At 35.8% G+C, this 23,987-nt stretch overlaps 1 protein-coding gene across 2 annotated transcripts in view; it reads left to right on the top strand.

Moving 5' to 3' along the window:
- Nucleotides 1–23,987, top strand: part of LOC106669459 (muscarinic acetylcholine receptor M3) — a 350,439-nt gene that overhangs the window by 319,417 nt on the left and 7,035 nt on the right. For both annotated transcript variants that reach the window (XM_024225353.1, XM_014398956.2), the window contains exon 3: nt 13,864–13,989. In XM_024225353.1, the coding sequence (XP_024081121.1) occupies nt 13,864–13,989 (126 nt within the window). The remainder of the gene's footprint in view (nt 1–13,863; nt 13,990–23,987) is intronic.

Below are 23,987 nucleotides of genomic sequence, written 5' to 3'. Positions count from 1 at the left end.
ACCAGAAAAGCTTTCCTGAAGTAATACGACTGCCAAAGAGTTATTAAAAAAAATACTTTCCTACGGGTTCAAACACTTCATTTGAAATATATACAGACTGGAAGATCTCCAGGTCGATTAAAGATCATGTTGACAAGAAAACAAATCTTTATAACCAAATTTTTGTTTGCACAAAACGCATTGATAAGTCAAAATTTACAGAAATGTAAATAACGAAGTCAGGATTTTGCCTGTTTTTAACCCCAAAGTCGTGACATCTAACTACGGCTATTCTCAGGAAGATGGCATAGTTTTTCTGGGCTACCCTACATTGTTCACTGTGAAATCAGGGTTTTTTTATTGGAGTATAGTAAACGAAGCTACAAAGAAAGCCCATTATCCGTCTAGACATTCATGAGGCAGTTTTTAGATTTTCATTGAAAAAATAAAGTCAATAATGAGAAGAAGAAAACTGTGACGGTGATGAAAACTGTATTCTGTGCATGGCTTCATGACGTTCCTGAGGAAAACCAATGGACCTAGTTTAACCACTGTCCAGGAGGAGCTCAAAGAAGATTCTCCTTCGTTAAGGTCAGGTAATTCCAGTTTTATTATAATTCAGGTCACTTATTTTAAGTCAATGGGAGCATTTAGTTTGTTGGTGCATTGTCAATATTCTAATTCGAATTCTTCTATACCAAAGTCTATATTAATTACCATAGAAGATATAGTCAATCAAATCAAAAATCTACTGAGCAATACATGTGCGGGCCCAGATCAAATACCACCATGGGTTTGAGGATATCTTGTCTCTTCGGTATCTGAACCTTTAGTGAAACTAGATAATAAATCCTTAGAATGTAGGGTAGTTCCCGACATTTGGAACAAAAGCTTTGTTAGACCTATCCATAAATCAGGAAATAAAAACACTAATTAATAATTATAGACCAACTAGTAAATTATTAACTGTCCCTAACAGTTTTGAAGGCATTATTGTGATAAGCTTTCACCTCATTTTATTCCAACTTGGCTTTCAACTAACTATATGCTGCACAATCCTTGTAAAGAATTATAATCGAAGGAAATATATTACATTTGGATTGGTTTCATTAAAGTTTGTCAGAACTAAAAAGAGAAAATTGTAAACAATTTTAAAGCGTAATATGTTCAAAAATTAAATAATATCTTTTTAAACATTTAATGTTATTATAATTCATTTAATTAACGTTTTTAGTTGAGATAAAAAAGTCAGTGTGACGAGCGGGATTCGAACCCACGATCTTCGGCTAGATACGCTGCTGCTCTACCACTTGAGCTCGATCCACTCGGACACTACCTTCCCATCTCAACCTCGCCTCCCGCTCGTGACACTGACTTTTTATCTCAACTAAATACCTTAATTAATTGATATATATTAATTGGTCAAGCGGACCACGAAACTAGTGAAGTTATTATAATTATGTATAATGTTAATAATTGGGTGTAATTGTATAATTTGTAGGATGCAACTTTGTTAATAAGACGGATAAAATAAAACAACATAAAACTCTTTAAACTACAAATATTATGTAAGAAATGTAAATGCACTCCCCAAAACCTGAAGGTTTCCAACGTTTATATTAGCTTTATTATTAGTATCATAATAAAATTTATAATAGCCTTTTGGTTTATTCTCATCTCTTCACTTTTCTAAATTAGGTCACATCTTCCTCTGCTCACACACACATAGATCTCTCTCTCTCTCTCTCTCTCTCTCTCTCTCTCTCTCTCTCTCTCTTTCTTTCTTTCTTTCTTTCTTTCTTTTTTCTTTCTTTTGCGAGATAACTGTTCTGTAAACAACATGAAACTTTTATGCCTCTCTTGGAAAAATTAAATTGCTGTAAAAACTAAATTCAAAATTTGCTAAAATACGGTAAAACGTTACAGTCAGCGTCTGCTGAAAATGCGTAACAAAACTGTTGTAAATCCATTTAGTAGAAATTGAGTTAAACTAAAGAAAAAGGGGACAAACCAGCCGTTCCGAAAAACGATCGCAACCCCCTTAGCACAATTGTTAAATTTGTTCGAATTAAAAGTTAAAATTGCACTATAACATGCAAAATTGATTGAATTGCTTATTCTTGTCTACTAAATTGAGGAAAATTGTATGCCAATTTCATTTTTACATCTTTATTTTTTTGTTTAACCGGAATATGCACTCTCTTTTTATCATCTGCAATAATACTTTTAAAGCAATCAAGAAAACGTTTAGTGTGAAAATATCCCAATGTGTTTTTAACCATAAAAAAATCTGAATTTACCAAAAATTTATCAGGCAAGATCATTTGCCGCGACCTTAAAAATCTTGTAAGCTTACTTTATTGCGAGAAAGTTTTTTTTTTTAATTATTCCTGTGTACAGGATGTTAAAGCAGGAATGCTTAAATGGGATTTCCTTTACGTCAGTCTTAGACGTATGTAAAAGGTTGCCAATGTCGTTAGGAGAAATGTCAGTTTTTAAGGATCGCAGAGGATAACCCGGAACAAGAGCCAGAAATTGCTGATTCAGATTGTATATCGCGATGTATGTCAAATTATATAAATCCTTATAACCTTGACATTAAGAAGATAAAATTGAAATCATTGTCTATAATATAACAATATCAAACGGCATTGAGTCACTCATTGGGTCCGTCTTTACTCGCGGTTTTGTTGAACTATTCAAACGCAGAACAGTTTCTCATTGAAGATGGCGCGATACCGAAACGCGTTTAAGTAGTTGAACAAACCCGCGAGTGAAGACGGCGAAAAAAATGACCCAATGCCGGTTTAGCATGATAATAAAATGTTTTCAAAACCGGTTTTTCCTTAATCAATTTTGAGCTAAGAAATTATTTTATTCTTCTCTTAATGACAACAATTGAATCTGTTAGCGCTTTTACCAATTCCAACCGGTTTCGGTCGACTTTTCAAGGCCCTTGCTAAATACCAGAAGCCGTTTTGTGTAATCGGGTTTTCCTAAAGAAAAACAACATGAAGTCTAGCCGTACCCTTTTTAAAAATAAAACGAGATGACTCAATATGGGAGTTGCCGATTGACCAAGTCATGTCCACATCCAAAGGCAAAAATAATAATAAACGCAAAAGTTTTTTTGCTCTTATAGAGACATATTAAAAACATTGGGTTCTCAAGATATAAAACGGCGAGTTGGTCTTTGGGCACAGTAAGTCTCAATCGTTTTATACTTCTACACTTTAAGCAGTGACATGCGATACCAGAAAATATTCGATATCAGTACTCGATACCCACCCGAGGAATTGTGGCCCACTCAATGTGGAACTACAGCGACGACGGGTGGTATAGTGTGGTTGAGGCTCAAGACCCCGAAACGGCCCACCTCGAGTCCTCATCCACGTTCCTTTCTCAATCCAGCTTTCTTCATTCTATCCGGTGACCCCCTCCCAACCCCTGGTTACAAGGGGGGTGTCCGGCCGCATAATAAAGGTGTAGCCCAGAGGGCCTGGCACCCTCTCCTAATCATAAGCTGTACTCGTGTCGACATGGGCGGCGGGTGCCTTATCAGAGGGTCTGCACAGACGGGGGAGAGTGCATAAACATTTGAACTACGGGGTAACAGAAATGTTCCAAAATACAGCCTGGGAATAGATTCGTAGCGGCTTGTGGTGACGCCCCTTGCGGGTACTTAGAGAAGAGGCTGTCTTCTACCTGTGACCTTCGCACGAAATTTGCGTATGACCACCGTTATACACCCGGCGTCACGGGATACGGCGGATCGGACGGCAGCATGTAAGCGTTGAGGACGCGATGATTGTGCTGGAAAATCCCTCGAATGCGTGCGTAGTGGCCGATGGGAACGGGTAGTGAATCGGTTGCTCCTACTCGAGTATGCTTTGCACGTAGGTGTAGGCTGAGCTCGATAGAAGACTTTACCGTAGGCAGTACTCCTCTAGGGGGTGGTTAGAAATTCCACATTAAACGAAACCGCGGCCGGAGCGGATCCGGAAGTTTCGACGCTAGAGAAGCCCCAATACTCTGGGAGAGTCGCTTTCTCATTCTAGGGAGTGCGCGGGAGACCGAGCTGATGTATTTCGGCTTAGGTAGCCCTTTGTGCGCGGCATACGGTCTGATGCTCAATGCAGGCCCGGCCACTCAGAATGGACAAGTGGGGAGCAAGGTTGCCTTGGCCCTTCGGGGCTGAGCTGCCTCTGCACCCATGCTGCGGCAGTAACACCATCCTGTCGTATGAAGTACTTGCTCATATGAGTACTTTGTCGTTTATTCATAAATGATCAACTTACTCACTATCGACTTGTGGGTAACGCTCATGCGTTAAAATAAACAAAAATTTGCAGATTTGTCATATTTTTAAGTATTTTTTCATACAGTGGGTAAGAACAAGGAAAAGCTGTCAACACATTTCAACAAAAATGATATTTCAATTTGGACCATTTCCGTTAATGTGCCTCCGCCCAACTCGACCGCGTTCGGTGACAGAGAGACAAAGGGTCAGGTCTCTGGGCTTCGGCTCTCATAGAAAACCCAGGGCGCAAAAGATGCACACGGGAACCCTTGAAAAAGCTTTGGGGGTCTAGTGAAAACCTTAAGCTTAACGAAGAGCTCTAAAAAAAAACTGGAGATGCACAATAGACCAATACTGGTCGGGTACTTTACAACGCACGCATAAAAAGGCCGGAAGCTAATCTAAGCTCGTTAAGTTAAAAAATGCTATTGGATCTTTAACCGAAATATACAGGGTGTCCTTTTTAAATGGCCGGCTCAACTTCTCTTGAACCAATGACGCTATAAAAATTTAAAAAATACATGTTTAATATTTTTTAGTCTAATTTCAAATGTTTACCTTTTTTTGGAAAAAAATTATACAGAGTATCTTACACGCCCAGTACAACTTCACCCAATACATGTTGACACGCCATTTTAAAGAATTTTTTACTCTCAAAGCAATGGTGCAATCGGATTTGAAATTGGTAAAAAAAAATGACAAAGTTTTGGCAAAATGTTAAAAAGAAATAATACATTTTGTTTGTTTCGTTATTAATTCCAATAACTTGCTTCTTCACTAAAGTAAACATTAATTGCCATTATTGTTTACATTCTCTCATTGTTTGTCAAACTCGCATTACGAGAGCAAATATTAATTCCTGGAAGTAAATAAATTTTACAATAGTTTCGTTACATTCAATATTCCATTCAAAATGAACCAAAGTGCATATTTTTCCGATCAACAGTGAGTTGATATGTACGACTGCTTTATTGATGATATTGGTGGTACTGCGCGTCGTGGCAGTCGAGTTGTACTCCCAGAAATTTCCTGATCGTCCCAGTGTAAACCATAAAATGTTTATTCATGTTGCCCGCGGAGATACGGATCATTTGCCGTACCATGACTAAGAAACCGGCAGCGTAATTTCGACGAGGAGCTTAATGTTTTACTGTCTTTTTTTCATTAATTAATATTTTGGAGGGTATTGGTTGAGATAAAAAAGTCAGTGTCACGAGCGGGATTCGAACCCACGACACCAACTTGTCCGAGCGGATCGAAGTCACGATAGCTCAAGTGGTAGAGTAGCGGTGTATTTAGCCGAAGGTCGTGGGTTCGAATCCCGCTCGTGACACTGATTTTTTTTATCTCAACCAATACCTTCCAAAATATTAATTCATTGAAAAATGATAATTGGTCAATCGTACCACGAACTGTAATGGGTTTTACTGTCTGTTCGCGAAAATTCGCTTTTTTTATATGGCTTTTACTCGATAACACTGATTAAAAGGTCGTAGAAATGGCTTACCGGCTACAGAAGTAGGTCTAGGACAGAGAATTAAACATTATTCACAGGGATGTAAAAACTTTAGTCAATTGTATATACTTAGAGAGTAAATGATGGTATGGCGTATAATAAGCTGTAAAAATATAAAATGATTCGCAGTGATAATCGTGATTTTCCTAGTTCTCAACATTCCCTAATTTGTGTTCTAGCTCACTTCCTATTTCAACAAAATATGTAGAATAAGAAACACCTCTGTCCAAACAGAAAAAGTTCCATTTTAGACTTATTGGCAAGTTCTGTTACCGGTAAAATAATAAAGTGGGAAGTTTATGGGCCGACAAACTAAGGTCATTATCGTCCCTCAGCGTGTTTTCCTTCTTTTGTGCTTATTTTGTTTTAAACTGCGGCCATTTAAGCGACTCAGCGACTCTCTGCTTTTAAACGTGCACCATTATACAGGATGTCCCAGTTCCTTCTGACGAAACTCAGGGAATCGATTCTACTCTTCGTTTAAAGCAAAAAATGCTCAGGAGAAAATTTTCGGAAAGTTCTCTATTTTGAAGATATTCGTCAATTTAGGTTTTTTCAACTTTTCACTACCTTACCACATAAAAACGCTTACAACTTCCAAAATGTTGAGACTTCAACAAATCCAATTACACCATTTGAAAGAACGCTAAATTTCCAATAATCTGAATGACATAAAATGTTAGCAAATTTCAGTTGGATTATGTCAAAATTACAAAATTTAAAATTTTGGTCATGATTGCACGTTCTACTGAGGTTACAAAAAAATACCTACAACTTGTCAAATTTCACAAAAACTTCTTCATCTAATATGCTTTACGTTGATTTTTCAATTCTACTAGAACGTTATTTAAAAACTTGGATATATCAACGTAAAGATGAAGAAGTTTTTCTGAAATTTGACAAGTTGTAGGTATTTTTTTGTACACTCATACATTTTTTGTACAAAATTTTGAATTTTGTAATTTTGACATGTTCCAACTGATATTGGCTAACATTTTATGTAATTCAGATTATTGCAAATAGAAGTATCTTACAGCAAATTTAGCGTTCTTTCAAATGGTGTAATTGGATTTGTTGTAGTCTCAACATTTTGGAAGTTGTAAGCGTTTTTATGTGGTAAGGTAGTGAAAAGTTGAAAAAACCTAAATTGACGAATATCTTCAAAATAGAGAACTTTCCGAAAATTTTCTCCTGAGCATTTTTTGCTTTTATGTTTGTGGTGTATCACCATCCAACAACCAACAATCCATGCAGTTAATAACAAATTGTATTACGACGTCCAAAGAATTCGACATATTTGCGACCATTTTAACAACAATTCGTCGGACGGGCGAGTTTTACATTTATGATTTTGCCAGATTGTTATAAAAACGTGGACAAAATTCGCCCCAATTTTTAGCATTCATTTCATTTCTGTTTTACAACCAAACGTTGTTTATTAAAAGTGTAAACATAAAACCGCTGTGCTTTAGCAAATATTGATTTGATTTCCTAAGCTTTTTGGTTGAAACATTTTAAAGTTTTATACCGAATCGCGTTGTTTTTAGGTCTTTATATACCGCTGGATTGCTCCAATCATAAAATACAATCTGTGTGGAATATTCTGGAGGCCGCTGTTCCCCGATAAGAAAACGACGATTGTCCAAGGAAAGTGGAAAGAAATACAAATAAAATAAATGGAATCGCGAATTTAGCTAGGCTTAGTGCACGTGTGGATGTGTGAGGGTGGGACAATGTTGGCTCAAAGGACATCCATAAGTTTTTATTTAAGCCACCTCCGCCCCTCTCCAGGGATATTCAACGGTCTCCAAACTGAACCTTTCCCGTGGCGGCGCTTTATTCTACGATTCACTCTGTATAACTGAATAGACAAAAGGTCGGTATGAAAGTATAAAATAGACCCGACTTTCACAATAGAGAGAGGAAAATATTAAAATATTTTAATATCAGACAAAAAGGATTTCTTTTCTTTTTTCGTAGAGAGAAGTTTAATACTTTAAATGAGTATATAATGAAACAAAATGCTAATTTAGTAATTGATAGATGAATTACACAAAAACAAAAGAATTGACAAATATTTCTTATTTTTATTTTGTAGTTGTCATTTCATTTTATCACTAAAAGAAAGAGTAAGTAATAAGAAAGAATGAAGGATTGTGTATTAGATAAAGAAAGAGCTTGAGTGAAAGGTACAGATCGAGTGAGGGCGAGGGGAAAAAAGAAACATATAGAAAAAGATACATAGGGAGAAAACAAGACAAAGCAATACTGAGGATGCCTGTAGATCTCAAAATTCAATTTTGATAAGAAATTTCAAATCAAAATAGTCGATAGAGCAAACTGGGAGAAAGGAATCCCGACTTTATCTGGCATACAGTTGCCTCCCAGACCGAATATGGGTCTGGAGTTGGTATAAACCAAGGAAAATTAAATTAAATAGACCAATGGCTAGAATTCAAATAAATCTTGGGCAATATGCGACTATTTTCATCTGAAAATCTTCATCTGAAAAAAAAAAATTTTCATCTGAAGACGATGACGTTTGAACAGTGTACCAAACAGATCAAAAGGCTGAGGCTATTACCAACAATAGAATAGCCATCTGCAACGACAGCCTGCCGGACACTATAGGCACCTCCTTCATCGGTAATAAAGTCCAGGTGCATTGTGGATTGCATTAAGACCCGGTCAGACATTGGAAAAAATATAGTTGCCCTTGATTGAGTGCCAAGGCATAAAGGGCAATGAGGCAACGAGGGGGTTGAAGAATTGACCAAGCAAAGTTTGATCAGGTCACCTATCTCTTTTGTGGCATACCCAATTGAAAACAAAATAAGTCCATTCGTCAAGGGGTTAAGAGTCCTTGGTTTAGTGGGTTATATTCCAGGATGTGAAAAGTTCATCAAACAACTATCGTAGTAAGTAACAGCAGAACTACTAAGTTTAGGACGTAAAGAATGTTAGTAAGGCTGGTGATGGACACGGCATACTTCACAGGCAGACAGAAGAGATGAAACAGAATTGCAAGTCTTCTGTTGTGCGAAAGATTCCTATAACTAGAAAAGGAAAAGCCAAGGCCTGAAGGATACACACGGGAGCCCTTAACAAACTTTGGGATCTGTTAAAATGCCTTAAGCTTAACGAAGTAATAATAATAATTGAGTACAAAACACCAATAATGGTAACGGTATGCATAACCTTTTAACCATTAGACACAGAACGAAAATGCAAGAAAAGGGACAGAGGCAGAAAAACTAAGAAAGGGAGTAAGACGAATCAGTTATGAAAGAGAGAAAGAGAGAGGGAGAGAGAGAAAGAGACAGAGTGAGAGAGAGAGGGGGGGAGAGGGATATAAAATTCGAGCGAGAGTAAAAAGGGAGGGAAAGGATAGAAAGAGAAAAAATATTAGCGATAGAGAGAACGGTGAAAGGAGAGACCAAGGGAAAGATGAGAAAGATAAAGTGAGTGAGATAAAAATATCATGAGAGTGATAGTATGTGGTAATAAGCCAAAATAGCAAAAAAGATGTAACATTAAAGGGAGAAAGGGAGAGAGAGAGAGAGTTAGAAAGAAAGAGAGAGAAAGTAGGAAAACAAAAGAGGTAGTAAACATTTTATAGAAATCCTACTAGATAATAGAATTCGGAGAAAATAGAAAAAAAAGAAGGGTATAAGACAAAAGATAAACCGTGAAATAATAAAATGGATATTCAGTGAAAAATAGGAACAAGAAAGGTACATATATAGAGACAGGGTAGAAAGATAAATAGAAAGGCAAATTAAAAGGAAGTGGAAGAGCGGTAGAAAGAGAGAGAGTGAGAGAGAGAGAGAGAACGATAAGATGGAGAGTGACATAGAAAGTTAGAAAATAATTATATATATGTTTTTTATTTATTTAACCGAATAAAATAAAATTTCTACCTGTTGTCCGCAATAAATAATGTAGGGAATGTCATTTTCAATTTATTTTTAAAGAATATTTCGATTTTGTAGATTGTATATAGTTTTGAATTTTGCCACATATTTTTCAGCAAAACGAAAATTCGTTAATAATGCATAAAACAGAAGTACATACGGTAGTTTCGATAGAGATGGATAGTAAATAAAAATTGTTCTAATAACATCGTCTAATGTGTTGATTTCATTAAACAGTTGTCACAGCTCGGACTCCCCTAAATATTTACGCAGGGTGCTACCAGTCTAGTCAAGGCATTAAATTCCTAATCCATAACATTGTAGGATGCGAAAAAAAGAAGGTGAAAGTTGTCATTTCCGAGTTACATAAGCCGTGAGCATAATCAAAAGATTTCTTTATCGTAATCGTCCGTTTTAGAACTCGTCAGATTAGACATTTTTCTTATTACCTTGATCTTTTTTCTTCTGTCTTGACTTATTGGTATACATTGTGCCAAGATTTCTATCTTTTTTCTTTTTTTTTACTTTTAACTTCATAGAAGGAACTTCTTTTATTTATTTCATATAAATTCCATTGTACCACTCCCAGAATAAAGTTATTTTTCTTCTTCTTCTTCATCTTTATTATTATATAGACTTACCTAGTAAATATTGCAATATTTGAGCCTACTCTTTTGAGAGAGAGAGAAAAAATGGAAAATGAGAAAGAGCGGCGAATGATTGGATGAAGGATTGTAGTAAGATATGAGAGAAAGAGTAACAGAGAAATAATTGAATATGAAAATAGTAAAATCAGTTAGAAATATATAAACTGACTGAGAGAGAGGAATATTTTTTTTATTCTGACCTAACAATTCTTGCCCCTATCCAGTCCATGCCGATAGTGCGGTATCTCTTTTTTTTCTTCAAGAATATCAAATTTGTGCATTTTCTTAAAACATGATACGTCTTAAACGTATATATACTTATATCGAATTACGGCGCATATCAGAATTGCGTGATCATATGTTTTAAAATGCACCGGTGTTCATTAGCCGAGCACCAGAGTCAAGTAGAGAAACGGAAACGTCTCACATAGTAAACACAGTAATTGCTTTTCAGTTAGCCAAATGACCTTCGCACCTTTGAGAGGTCGTTGGAGTTTTCCGTCGTAAAAGTTTGGAAAATGAGATGTTTGGGTAGAAATATCAATGACTTTTGAATGGCGCCAAGGAAAAGATATTTAAGAACAATTACAAGTTGGAGTCATAGGTTGTAGAATATGATTTTATCTTATTAATTAAAGTCTGTGCAAATATATACATTATGTAATGTGATACAATATTTATTATCTCCAAACATCCTCAGAGGAACCGTTGTTATTATGAACTATTTATTAGGAGGTTCCGGGGCCATCTCGTTCGATTGCTTTACTGGGTTGTGCATAATATGATTAAAAAGATCATTCATTATTGGAGTAAAATTAAAATATGTTAAATTACAATTATTGTAAAACAACAATTCTTTGCTAATTTATTTATATTTCCTTCTTTAATTATAAAATTGTATTAGTTTATGCATTAAAGCCTAAATATATTGCCTAAATAATGTTATATATTAGTATTTGTATTTAACTTATTAATATAAAATTTAATTAATTTGTGGTATTTTAGCATAATTGTCTTGGTATTCAATACTAATATTTAATTAATTATTAGTAAATAATAAAATGTATATATAATGTCCTCCAGATTCCGGAATTTACCCCACATAAACCTTCATCAGATTGTATTTAATATTTAATACAATATTCATGTAACCTGAGGCTTCATTATTCTATAACTATACAGCTTTATCTTATTATTCTCATCGTGGTTGGGATGGAAATGGTATTATCTCGCTTTATTTTACAATTCCTCTTTATATTTATATATATATGNATTTATATAAATATTTTTATATAAATATCAACTTTAAAACCTCTAGATAGAATTTATTACCAAGGTATCAGGATTGAGGGGCGTTTAGAACAAACCCTTTATACAATCTCTGCAATTATGCCGGTGTCCTGCCTCCGGAACTTTTCAGGGAGGAGGCAATTCTTAGGTTTGTTGCTAGACTTTGGTCTAAGCCTTTCCATCTTCTATTTTCCTCAGTTTTCCGTAACCCTCACCAAAATATGTACTCGTTCCTGCCATTGCTCTAAACGGTCTGGCTGATAATATCAGTATCTATCAGTATGACTATCAGATCGTATAGTCAGGCCTTTATATGTCGATGATCTTTGCTTTTACTTGTCTGGGAAAAATATCCAAAACGTAGGAAGGACATTACAAAACGCCATTGACACATTGTCACGAAAAGCAGATGATGTGGGTTTCAAATTCTCTTTGTCCAAAACGGTATTTGTACACTTTTGTAGACTAAGATAACATCATGAAACACCTCGGCTTTTCCTTTCTGGCGTTGAAATAAAGGAAGTCGACGTTGTCAAATATTTGGGCGTTTCTTTCGACAAAGCCCTTCGATGGGAACCTCAAATAGCCCAGTTGTCTAATTCAGAAAGGAAAATACTAGGCCTGATGAGATTCCTAATTACAATTGGGGAGCGAATAGAGACATTCTTTTAAGAATATTCAGCATGTACTTAGGAGCAAAGTTTCGATACGGAGCAGCAGGTTACTCTTCAGCGCGAATATCAACTTTAAAACCTCTAGATAGAATTTATTACCAAGGTATCAGGATTGCAACAGGGGCGTTTAGAACAACCCTTTATATAGTCTCTGCAATTATGCCGGTGTCCTTCCTCCGGAACGTTTCAGGGAGGAGGCAATTCTTAGGTTTGTTGCTAGACTTTGGTCTAAGCCTTCTTCTATTTCCCTCAGTTTTCCGTAACCCTCACCAAGATATGTACTCGTTGCTAAGAACTAGGACTTTCATTGAGGAAGAGTCGTAGAGACAAAAAGTGAAAGAAATTAAGTTAATGCAGACAGAAAAACTGATGTCTTGATGAAAAGATAGATGTAGATAGATGAAGAGCTTGTTAGTTGAGAAGAGAGCGAGAGTGAAAGAGACAGAAAGAGAGGGAATAAGTTGATATATACAGAAAAAAAGATGGAAGAAAGACAGAAAGAGAGAGAGAGAGAGAGAGAGAGAGAGAGAGAAAGAGAGAGTGAGCGAGGAATATTGATTGGTAGAGAGAAAAATGAGAGAAATTAAGTTAATGCAGACAGAAAAACTGATGTCTTGATGGGAAGATAGATGTAGATAAATGAGGTGCTTGTTAGTTGAGAAGAGAGCGAGAGTGAAAGAGACAGAAAGAGGAAATAAGTTGATATATACAGAAAAAAAGTCGAAACAAAGACAGAAAGAGGGAGAGAGAGAAAGTGATCGGAAGAGACAAAAAAGGAAGAAAATATGTGAATAAAAACAGAAAAATTGATGTGTTGATGGAAAGAAAGATGGAGAGATAGAAAAGATAAGAAACATTAAAGTTGATGTAAAAGGGTGGGCTTGGTATATATCTATAGGGAGAAAATTAAGAACGTTATAAGAGTAGCTAGAATAACTATGTGAGGGAAAGATAATAAGAATAAGAAGAGGGATAAAGAGTATGAGACCTGTGGTCATATCGTGTCTCATCGCCTTGTTACAACAAACAGACAGTCAGATGCAATATTATCGTATTTCTACTTTAAAAATGATTTTATCGTTATAAAAACATTGATTTTATATCAAGGAAAAATTATTAACGTATACATTTAAAAAATTCATTTCCTCTGCTGTATTTCTGGGATAAAGATGTCAGACACGACTGTCGATAAAATCGGTTTGAACGTATATTTTTGAAAACCAAATATAAAATTAATCTCAATTTAATTGCGTATGTTCTCGCTCTTCACCGACTTGGTGATTGGATATTTATTAACTGTATCTATAAATCTCTTATTTATTTACAAAAATGTAATCCCTATGGAACATTATTTGTATACATTTTTTATATTTAGTTCGTACTTCCATGATAAACTGGTAAACCTTATTAATGCTGGAGCTGTTTTATGTTTGTTGTAATTGTTGTACGACTAATTGAACAACATGCCATCATGGATTTTATTTAAATTTTAGAATATCTTTCTGTCTTTACTTAAATAAACACAGTGCTAATTATGTTTCAGGAAAGAGGTTCAACATAAAGAACGCCTATGTAGATACGTCTACCAGAGGTTGTTTACCGAGCAATGTCGTTACACGTTCAATCTCACACCCTCTGCCTACGGCTCCATCTGGGAAACTGCAGAGAGGTAAATAACGCCGACAGAACTGTCAGTTTTGTTTTAATTTAAATAGTAAATATATTTTTGTTTTCTGACGGGAAGCTAATGAAGTTTAGTTCAACTCAATTAACGATGTTTTGTTTGAAATCTCCGATGAAAAAACTGATAAACGGCGTTTCAACGTTTCATGAGAGTCCATTATTCCCGATCGGTCGGCACCAACAGGTGGCTCATTAGGGCTGTTGTGAAAACACAGTTATTTCTCAATCGACCTGTAATCGGACAGCCCCACAACTGACAAATACTTAAAATCGAATGGAAAAAATCCGGCGATAAGATTGTCTGTAGAAAATAAATTTAGGAAATACTTATCGGACGTAATGACGGGGGCTATTGAAAACTCACGGGTTTCGCGATTTCGCCGACTTATTCAGATTTTATTGTTTTCAGAGCAAAGATGCATAGTTCGGAAAGTACGGACAAATTGATGGAAGGCAATAAACCGGCAAGTCGAACATGCGAACCATCAATCATCTCGAAAGTCCCCGATCTCTTTCGTCTTAAAGTTTTCACTCTTACGATAAACTGGAGCCATCCATATCGTCTTCCTTTTATTGTGTATTATATATATTAAACAAGAAGGAAGTAGCTTTAACGTTTATTAGTTTATTTTATGTTTTACACAATATTGATGCAAAAGTAATTTTCACTTTTTTAGTTTTAGATTCATTACAGGATTACACTATAATTTTCATCATATGTCTTTTATCTCAAGACGATAAAAAATTCAACGCACTGTTCATTATAAATTGATTATTCGTTTTGACCTTGGCACCTTTATTGATCATCTGCAATTTAGATTTTTGGATTAGCATCAATGGTCTCATTGGTTCATTAAGGTTTGTTAAGAAAAATCTTGTCTTTTAGACAGCAATATTATCAACTTAGGTAATTCATCATATGTAGAAAGAAAGTGTTCAACCTATTACGAAAAAGAGGGAAAAAGCTGTTTCGAAAAAACCGGCCTCGTTTCGTGTCGGCGATTGAGTAAGTCCGATCAACTTACTGAGTTCGCTAACCGTTCTTTTGACCCTCGTATATTTAACATGAATTAATACATTAAACATATCCTTTTTAAAAAAATCAGTGTTTGGATTTTAGCCTTCCTTTTACCTGGGTAATTATTTTAATTATTTACAGTGTATGACCTTTTTATGGGAAAATCTTTTATACTACGTATTGTTTGTTTACTCAAGTTCATCTTCTGGGCTTTCATATAGGCTTAACGCCCAACTACCCTCTATGTGACAAACCGCTTTACAATACTTGTATATTATTGACCATTAAAAAGACATTGTCTATGCCGGGATTCGAACCGAGAACTTCTATCGTGACAAATACGTCGTACGTACTAGCCACTTGGCAACCAATAAACAATCTCACTTTCTGAGGGAAGTCACGAAGCCACAGACTATTCAAACGTCGTGGAAAATTATTGGGAAGAGGGGAGAAAAGTTGATATGCGGATTAAAGGTTAGTGTGGACTTTAGTAGTTGAATTTTATTATTGTTGTTTTATGGCGTATGTTCATATAGATTGAGTTGAATATTGGGATTTTGGTGTCGGGGAAAAATATAGAACTTTTTTTTTAAGTATTCTTTTGAGAAAAATATCGGTTCAGTTCTGTCCTTTTATCGAAAGATTCCACGTCAGTCGCTTCTAGATTCAGCCCAAGGTAGTATGACCTTTTGGTAGGTAGGGGCGTATGGTTATAATAGATTGGAGGAAGAGTGATTTGACGGAGGGTGGAGGTTATTTTTAGGATTTTATGGTGTTAGTTTGATTTCTCATCTTTTTAGCCGTTGTTTAAGAGAATATTGGTGTGTCTGGAGGGTTTGGTTGTCTATAACAGGATCGGAGTTGGAGGAGTAGGAAAAATATAGAACTGCTTTTTTAAAGTATTCTTTTAAGAAAAATATCGGTTCACTTTTGTCCTTTTATCGGAAGATTCCATGTCAGTCGCTTCTCTAGATTCAGCCCAAGATAGAATGACATTTTGGTAGGTAGGGGCGTATGGTTATAATACATTGGAGGAAGAGTGATTTGACGGAGGGTGGAGGTTATTTTTAGGATTTCATGGTGTTAGTTTGATTTCTCATATTTTTAGCCGTTGTTCAAGAGAATATAGGTGTGTCTGGAGGGTTAGGTTGCCTGTAACTGGATCCGAGTTGGAGTAGTAGGTTAGATTAAGTTAGGAGGAGTCAGCCTGTTTACCCACAGAAATTCATGGTCTCCTATCCATCCTATTCTAGAACTAGGTATTTCACTACTCGTGTCCCGCTTCTTGGCCCTTAAAAGAGCTTTGCAGGTGACGGTCTGGCATCCTCTGTCTAGTGGTCGTGGCTCAAATTCCCCCGCCGGAACTTAGCGGCGCCAAATTGGCGCTCCCAGGATGGACCCCGCGGAGACCATATTCTAGCAGGTGTCTCACAGGGCAGCGTGCTCGTTCCTTTCCATTACTTATCATGAGTATTTCTTATTCTTTCTACATATTCATATTTTAACATGCTTGGTAGGTGTTCGTGCGTGTTTGTGTGTGTTACCACTTTTCCGCTTTGTTTGTTCTTAAACACCTTCTTCGCCTATATGTGTATTTTGATATAATACGGTTAATTATCCGCTCTATAAGCTGTTTCGAGAAAAAGTATTAAAAGCAAGTTTCAAAATTTGATTTATGAATATGTTTGTTGTGATTGTTTGCATGCGAGACATTTTATAACCGTTACAGGTTTAATAGATTAAAATTAATTAGAAGTTTAATTAATCGTTCTATTTATGCCATTTATATATATTTGTTTATCTTTTTTCGTGGAGATAAAATTACCTTCTTGTTTTTCGCATATTTGTTATTATTGTTCAAGTTTCGTTATCTTGTTAATATTTTTCAGTTAATTAAAGTTTTTAGCAAAGATAAAAAAGTCAGTGTCATGAGCGGGATTCGAACCCACGACCTTCGAATTAAAGTTTTTAGCAAAGATAAAAAAGTCAGTGTCATGAGCGGGATTCGAACCCACGACCTTCGGGCTAGATACGCCGCTGCTCTACCACTTGAACTATCGTGACCTCGATCCACTCGGACACTAACTTCCCATCTCAACCCCACCTTTTTACATTTTCCCTCCTTTTAGCCAATTTTCAAATGTCGTGAAATCAATTTGATTCTCGGCGACAAATGAAATGGCCACGGAGAGCTTTAGGAAGGTATACTTCATGTTAACTTATTAAATTCACTAGTTTTCGTGGTCCGCTTGAACAATTGATATCTTTCAATTAATTAACGTTTTTAGTTGAGATAAAAAGTTGAGTAGCAAAGTATGTAGGCGAAGGTCGTAGGTTCGAATCCCGCTCGTGACACTGACTTTTTTATCTCAACTAAAAACCTTAATTAATTGAAAGATAGTAATTGGTCAAGCGGACCACGAAAACTAGTTAATGACCAATTACTATCTTTCAATTAATTAAGGTTTTTAGTTGAGATAAAAAAGTCAATGTCACGAGCGCGATTCGAACTCACGACCTTCGGCTAGCTACGCCGCTACTCAACTTTTTATCTCAACTAAAAACCTTAATTAATTGAAAGATAATAATTGGTCAAGCGGACCACGAAAACTAGTGAATTTAATATGTTAACATGAAGTATACTTTCACTAAAGCTAACTTGTTAATATTATTTTATAATGTGTTTTTTCAGGATTGAAAAATTATTTTTGCTGTTAGTTGTTCTTTCATGAATATTGTTAAATGTTTAGTGCACCTTTTGGACTTTTACTCTTTTAACTGAAGAATAATTTCTTTCCAGTTTGACGTTTTTTCCTAGCGCCTAACTCTTATGTTATAGTTAACCCACAAACCAATTGCATTTAACGTGTTTATTAATAAAACTATAAATAAAATCCGACTAAAAACTAACTGTTGTAAAGAATTAAAAAGTCTTTAACTGGTTTCTTGAACATAGACGTCAGACGTCGAAAAGAAGTCTTGAAGTCGCGCAATAAAAAGAGTTTTATTACGTTGGATTTCGTTTTAGTTCTTTTGAATTTCATTTGAGCGGATGATTGTGAAGGATTCACTTTACGAGTGAATAACCAAGCTCCAGTTTTTGTCCCATTGTCCGCGAATCTTTTTCAATAAGAAACCGCCTGTATCATTTTACAGTTGAATCAGTTCAAAGGACAATAGCTGTCAATTGCACATGTTGAAGAACGCTGGCAAGGCTGTTAAACCCTCGCCTACTCGTCCGTTCTGATTAATTAGAGGCATTATGGCCCTAGAAACAATAACCATAATAAATGACCCTTTTGAATTGGCCCAGTTTACGCGGACATGTCAGCTTGTACATTCCAAGGTAAAGTAAGCGATTCCTGGCTTTTTGTATGCAGAGTAGGTGTTTTAAACTGTTCGCACTAAATTCGAACAGGAGAGGCCGAAGCGACAGAAACACTCGGTGATAGTATGCTTTAATTCTTTGTTATAAGTTTATTTCCATTACAATTTCCATACAAAAATCAAAATCTCCGAAGAGTCTTTATGCCACATGATTGTCTTGCGATCACCTGTTCTTCAGGCTTGTACAAGAATTAGAAGAGAATTTTTTCTGGAAATTAAAGCTTAGGTTTTTTTTAATTTAATTTTTTTTTAAACGAGGGTTCGCAACAGTTGAGGTTATATAAACCCTCAGGGTGCCGGTGTTTTTGAAAAAAAGCCCATTTGTAAGTATGTCGGGTTCGAATGCAGGGTCGGGATCTTTACCTTACCGTGTCAAAGACTAAACCTTGCGGCCACCGACGCCCCCTAAAGCTTAGGTTTAAAAGGATAGTTTTGAGAGTGAGCCAGGGTTATACCGCAAGAGTGGATAGTGTGGTTGGTCGACTATTGTAGAATTCCGTTAAGGCTTGAAAAATGCCATGGTATGTCCAGAATTTGACAGGATGTTTAAGAAGAAACGAACCTACGCACCGGGACAAATGTTGATTTAAAAAAGAATTGCCATAGGCCATCAGCCTTCCAATTTTTAGTATGTGAAGAGCTGAGTTAGAAGAGCGTGGGTTTTTAATAACCCCATGTCCCAACTAAAAAATGATCCAATCTATCCCCCAATTATTTGATTTTGCTTTGTGAATAAATTAGGAATAGGGAAAGGGAGGGAGAGAGAGAGAGTGAGAGAGAAAGAGAGAGAGAGACTGAGAGAGAGCGAGAGAGACAAACAGAGAGACAGAGAGAGAGAGACTGAGAGAGAGGAGAGCGAGAGAGACAGACAGAGAGTGAGAGAGAATGAACGAGTGGAAGAGAGAGAAATCGAGGGAGAGAGAATCATTTCTTGCTATTTCCGACCCAAAATAACTATAAAAAGACAATTTTACTATGGCAAAACTAAAAAATTTATAGATTTTAATAATTTCATCCTATTCAGCCAAAATGAAGAAGTGGTATTGTATATCAATACAAACATAACCTTAACCCCCTCGAAATAACACGACTCAGCTTCAGGGTTATAAGCAGGGAGAGAACTTGGATGACTTGAAATTAAATATTAGTATGTGGAAGGAAGTTGAAACTGAGTTTTAGCTTAAGCTATACAAAAAATATAGTATGCTTGAACATACCGCCCACCAATTTTTGACCCACAAAAATTTTAGGCTGGTAAGTATTGCCTATCAATGGGGTTTGGCGGGAGTAAAGGTGCGAGTTTTGACAAAGGGCGTATTAAGGAAGTGTGAGAAGTCTTGATTTTGGCCACTCTGATCACTCCGTCTTTCCCTGAATAACACGCTGTGATTCGTCCGATCGGCCATAGTAGAAGGGGGGGTGTTGTCTTCCTTCAGTAAAATGAGAGTCCCTTCTTCAACATTTTCTGTTTTTGTTCACTTAGTTCTTTGTTGAAGATTATGGATGTAATCAAATCGCCATTTTTTTCCATATATTTTGGATGTGCTGATTAAGCAGCTGCCTTCTCAATAGACGATTTGAAGGGGTCTGGGTTACATCTCTTTCAATCCTTGCTACTAAAGGAGCGCCAATTAGAAAGTGACCAGGGGTCAACACATCATAATCCTCCCTTAGATGCGCGACGTACAGATCATAAAAAATTCACACTTAACAACAATAATTTCATGTAACTTATACTAATTATTTTTTAAACAAAATATACAATATATACAGAAAATATAGTATGCTTGAACAGTAGCTACCTCCCATGTTATCCAATCCACAATGAATGCAAAACCCAGATTTTACCGCTAAAAAACTAAGAACGTTTTTAACCATAACACTCGTAAAACTCAGCCAAAAGTGAAGGAATGGTTGTGCACCGAGGAACTTTGACTTCCTCCTAAAAACATGGCGCGGCGTCAGGATTATCTTTATTTTGGTTTCTAACATCAAATTTTATTTATGAAATTTATTTTTAATACTTTCATGCGATTCAGCCAAAAGTGAAGACGTGTTGTTGGTATGGAACAAGGCAAACATAACTTTGATATCCTCGTAATAACATGGATCGGCTTCGGGGTATAAGTAGGGTGAGGCAAGTCTTGGGTGGCTTAGAAGTATCAATTCGTAAGATTTGAGTTTAATGTGGAAGGAAGTGAGCGCAACTAAACTTTCATAGCAATAACTCGAGGCAACAAGCCTGAATCCTGTAACAAATGGCGCGATATTAGGGGTATAAGAGTAAGTATTCAGGTAGAACGTGTTTATTATGTTTTCTAACATCACATTTTTTTACTAATGTAATTATCTGCTTCATGATCAATGAGTCAGTGTTTTAGAGTTCGACGAGCGCTTTTTCTTAACCTATCGTAGCAAATCAATATTGAACCTGTTGGAGAAAACAAATATCGAATTTTTTTGGTTTTTTGTGAAAAAATGACAACTATGGGCGCCTTGAAGCACAAAATATAGACCATGTAACCTTAACCTTACAGTAACATGGGACGGCGTCTGGGAAATCAGCAGGAAATCTGGGAGGCGCTGTTTTCTTGCAAAGAATTGTGAATGTAATTTAATTATTAATTATGCGGTTATTTGTATAACAATTTAATAAAAAAATAATCACGTCATTTTCTTACAGTTTGAGTATGTTAGACTTTTAGGGTCTTTTTTATGAAGAAATTAAAATATAATTTTAACAATTACAATAATAATTGTAAATTTTTTTTTATTTACTATTATTTTAATAAAAGGAAAAATTTAAAAATAAAAGGCACTGTAAGGGAAACAGAATTTATTCAATCCAATTATTTCTTTTCCGAAATTATATTTACACTCTTCTATCTTTTAAATTGAATCTTCAAACTTAAATTTTTACAAAAAAATAAAATCAATTCTTCTTGAAACAATATAAAAAAAAACTTAAAATATAATTAAGAAGTATTTAAACTATTGTTAAAAATAAATGAATTCATAATTTTTATGTATGCGCAATCCCCAATGAATAAAATTAAGGAAATATGGAATAGGAAAAAAACTCACACGATGAATGCTGTTTTCCTGATTTTTTCTCATAAGATGATTCTTCACAAGGCAAGTTGAAGCAGCTACGTTCGAGGTGGTTTGTTCGCAGTCTCCCAATGGAATCCTCCTGTCCACTGCCTTTTACCCTTTCTGCACTTTTGTCTCCCACGAGTTCCAAAGTCCATCACCTCCTTCACGTTTATATCAATTTGTTTGTTACAAGTATACATTTTTTTTTTTTTTACGAGGTTTCGCAACAGCAGAGGTCATATAAACTTTCAGGGTGCCGGTGTTTTTGAAAAAAGTCCATTTGTAATTATATCGGGTTCGAATGCAGGACCGGTGGATTCGAACCCGGGACCTTCACCTTACAGTGGTGAGCGCCGAGTCAACGCCTAAACCGTTGCGGCTACCATACACATTGTATACATTGTTATTCCGAGTAAATTCTGTTAGCCATTTTCTTTTAATCATATTTAAATATAATAAGGCACGTGGCAAACTGATTTCTGTTCTATTTATGTTAAAGCTTATAAAAAGAAAGTAAAAAATTAACATCCCAGTTTTAATAAAGGTGGTTTTGAGTACATTCTCCCCAGGCTGTAAACTGTCTCTGGGGTGGAAACTGCGGCTTAATGAAAGGCAGTTGTGGAAGTTAGTCGCCTTCGACTCTTTCAATGTATTCTGATAGTTATCTCCTGGGATGAAAAGAGCAACTCCCCCTACGGACACAGCCTCAATTAATACCGTCCCGTAAAAGAAGAGTTAAAAGTGAAAAATCGCTTACTGTCTAAGCGGCTTTTCAAACTTCCTACGAAGAACGTTCGTCGAAATACGTTTTTATCAGGGAGAAAGAAAGTTGCATTTTCTCCCCTTTTCTTCTTTCCCTTTTCCTTATTAGCATTGTTCGGATGTTTAATCCCCGTTTCAATTTTTCCTTATAAACACGCTGAAATTCTAAACAAACCAATTCCAATTCTACCGATTCGTACAAATTTCGCAATTCTTCAAAATCCGTGCAATTGAACCAATCAAATAATATATAAAATTTTATATGTTTGACTACAAACTGCGGTTTCAAAATATTCAATATTTTTTATTTGAGCCAGGAAATCTTTTCAAACATAGTGTTTTAATTCACTAGTTTTCATGGTCCACTTGACCAATTAATATCTTTCAATTAATTAAGGTTTTTAGTTGAGATAAAAAGTCCGAGTAGATCTAAGTCAAGATAGATCAAGTGATAGAGTAGCGGCGTATCTAGCAGAAAGTCGTGAGTTCGAATCCCGCTCGTGACACTGACTTTTTTATCTCAACTAAAAACCTTAATTAATTGAAAGATATTACTTGGTCAAGTGGACCACGAAAACTAGTGAATTTAATAAGTAAAAATGAAGTATACCTTCACTAAAGCTCTCCGTGGCCATTTTATTTGTCGCCGAGAATCAAATAGATTACACATTTGAAAAACGGCAAAAAGGAGGGAATTCAATTTCGAAAATTCAAAGGTGGGGTTGAGATGGGAAGTTACTGTCCGAGTGGATCGAAGTCACGATAGCTCAAGTGGTAGAGTAGCGGCGTATCTAGCAGAAGGTCGTGGGTTCGAATCCCGCTCGTGACACTGACTTTTTTATCTCAACTTAAAACCTTAATTAATTGAAAGATCGTTTTTAAATGTGTGGTGATTAGTGACCATTAGTCTATGATTATTCGGAGATCGTGAGATGCGGTCTGGTGTGACGTAGGTTTTAGAAAAACATTTTCTTTATCGTGCCAACGTTTCGATCTTTATTGAGATCGTCTTCAGGGCCAGGGATTTACAAACATTGTTTAAATTTAACAAATACATGTAGGATGAGGAAGAAAGTGAATTTATACAACGCAAAAAAATATTTTTTATATTCAATCAAAGCATTTCTACTCACTGTTGAGAGTGCCAGTGAGATATTGCTGTTTTATGTTTATATTTTTTGGATTTTGAAGGGGTGGGGAAGGAAGTCGTTGTAGAAAGACATTTTTATATAAAGGAGTCGGCTTCTCTGAGGTGAAAGGCCCTGAAGATGATCTCAATAAAGATCGAAACGTTGGCACGAAAAAGAAAATTATTTTCTTAAACCTACGTCACACCAGACCGCATTTCACGATCTCCGAATAATCCTAGTGTTTAAAGTGTAATCACAGAGTGGTTTAACATGAAACATTCATTCACAAATTCAAACGAATATATGCAAACTTCTGTACTCATTTTACGATTTGTTGTTAAACAAGCGTTTGTACCACCAAGATAAGTTCAGGTGGTAATGAGCAAAAGCCTTAGTGTCCTCTCTTAAAGGAATGGCTTATTCGTTTGTGGAAACTCTGTGTAAATTGTTATATTCTCCCATTCTCCTTTCTCATTTTCTCCTTCTCTCTTCATCTCTTTCTCTCTCTCTCTCACTCTCTCTCCCTCTCTCACTATACAAGACAACTAAAATATAATCATAATTTAAAACTATGTACGGAAATCAGTGGAA

Source organism: Cimex lectularius, unplaced genomic scaffold (genome assembly GCF_000648675.2).
Source record: "Cimex lectularius strain Harlan isolate CLEC.00 unplaced genomic scaffold, Clec_2.1 scaffold11, whole genome shotgun sequence".
NCBI classification, from domain to species: Eukaryota; Metazoa; Arthropoda; class Insecta; order Hemiptera; family Cimicidae; genus Cimex; species Cimex lectularius.
Note: the sequence above shows the minus strand (reverse complement) of the source record. Positions and strands in the feature narration are given on the sequence as shown.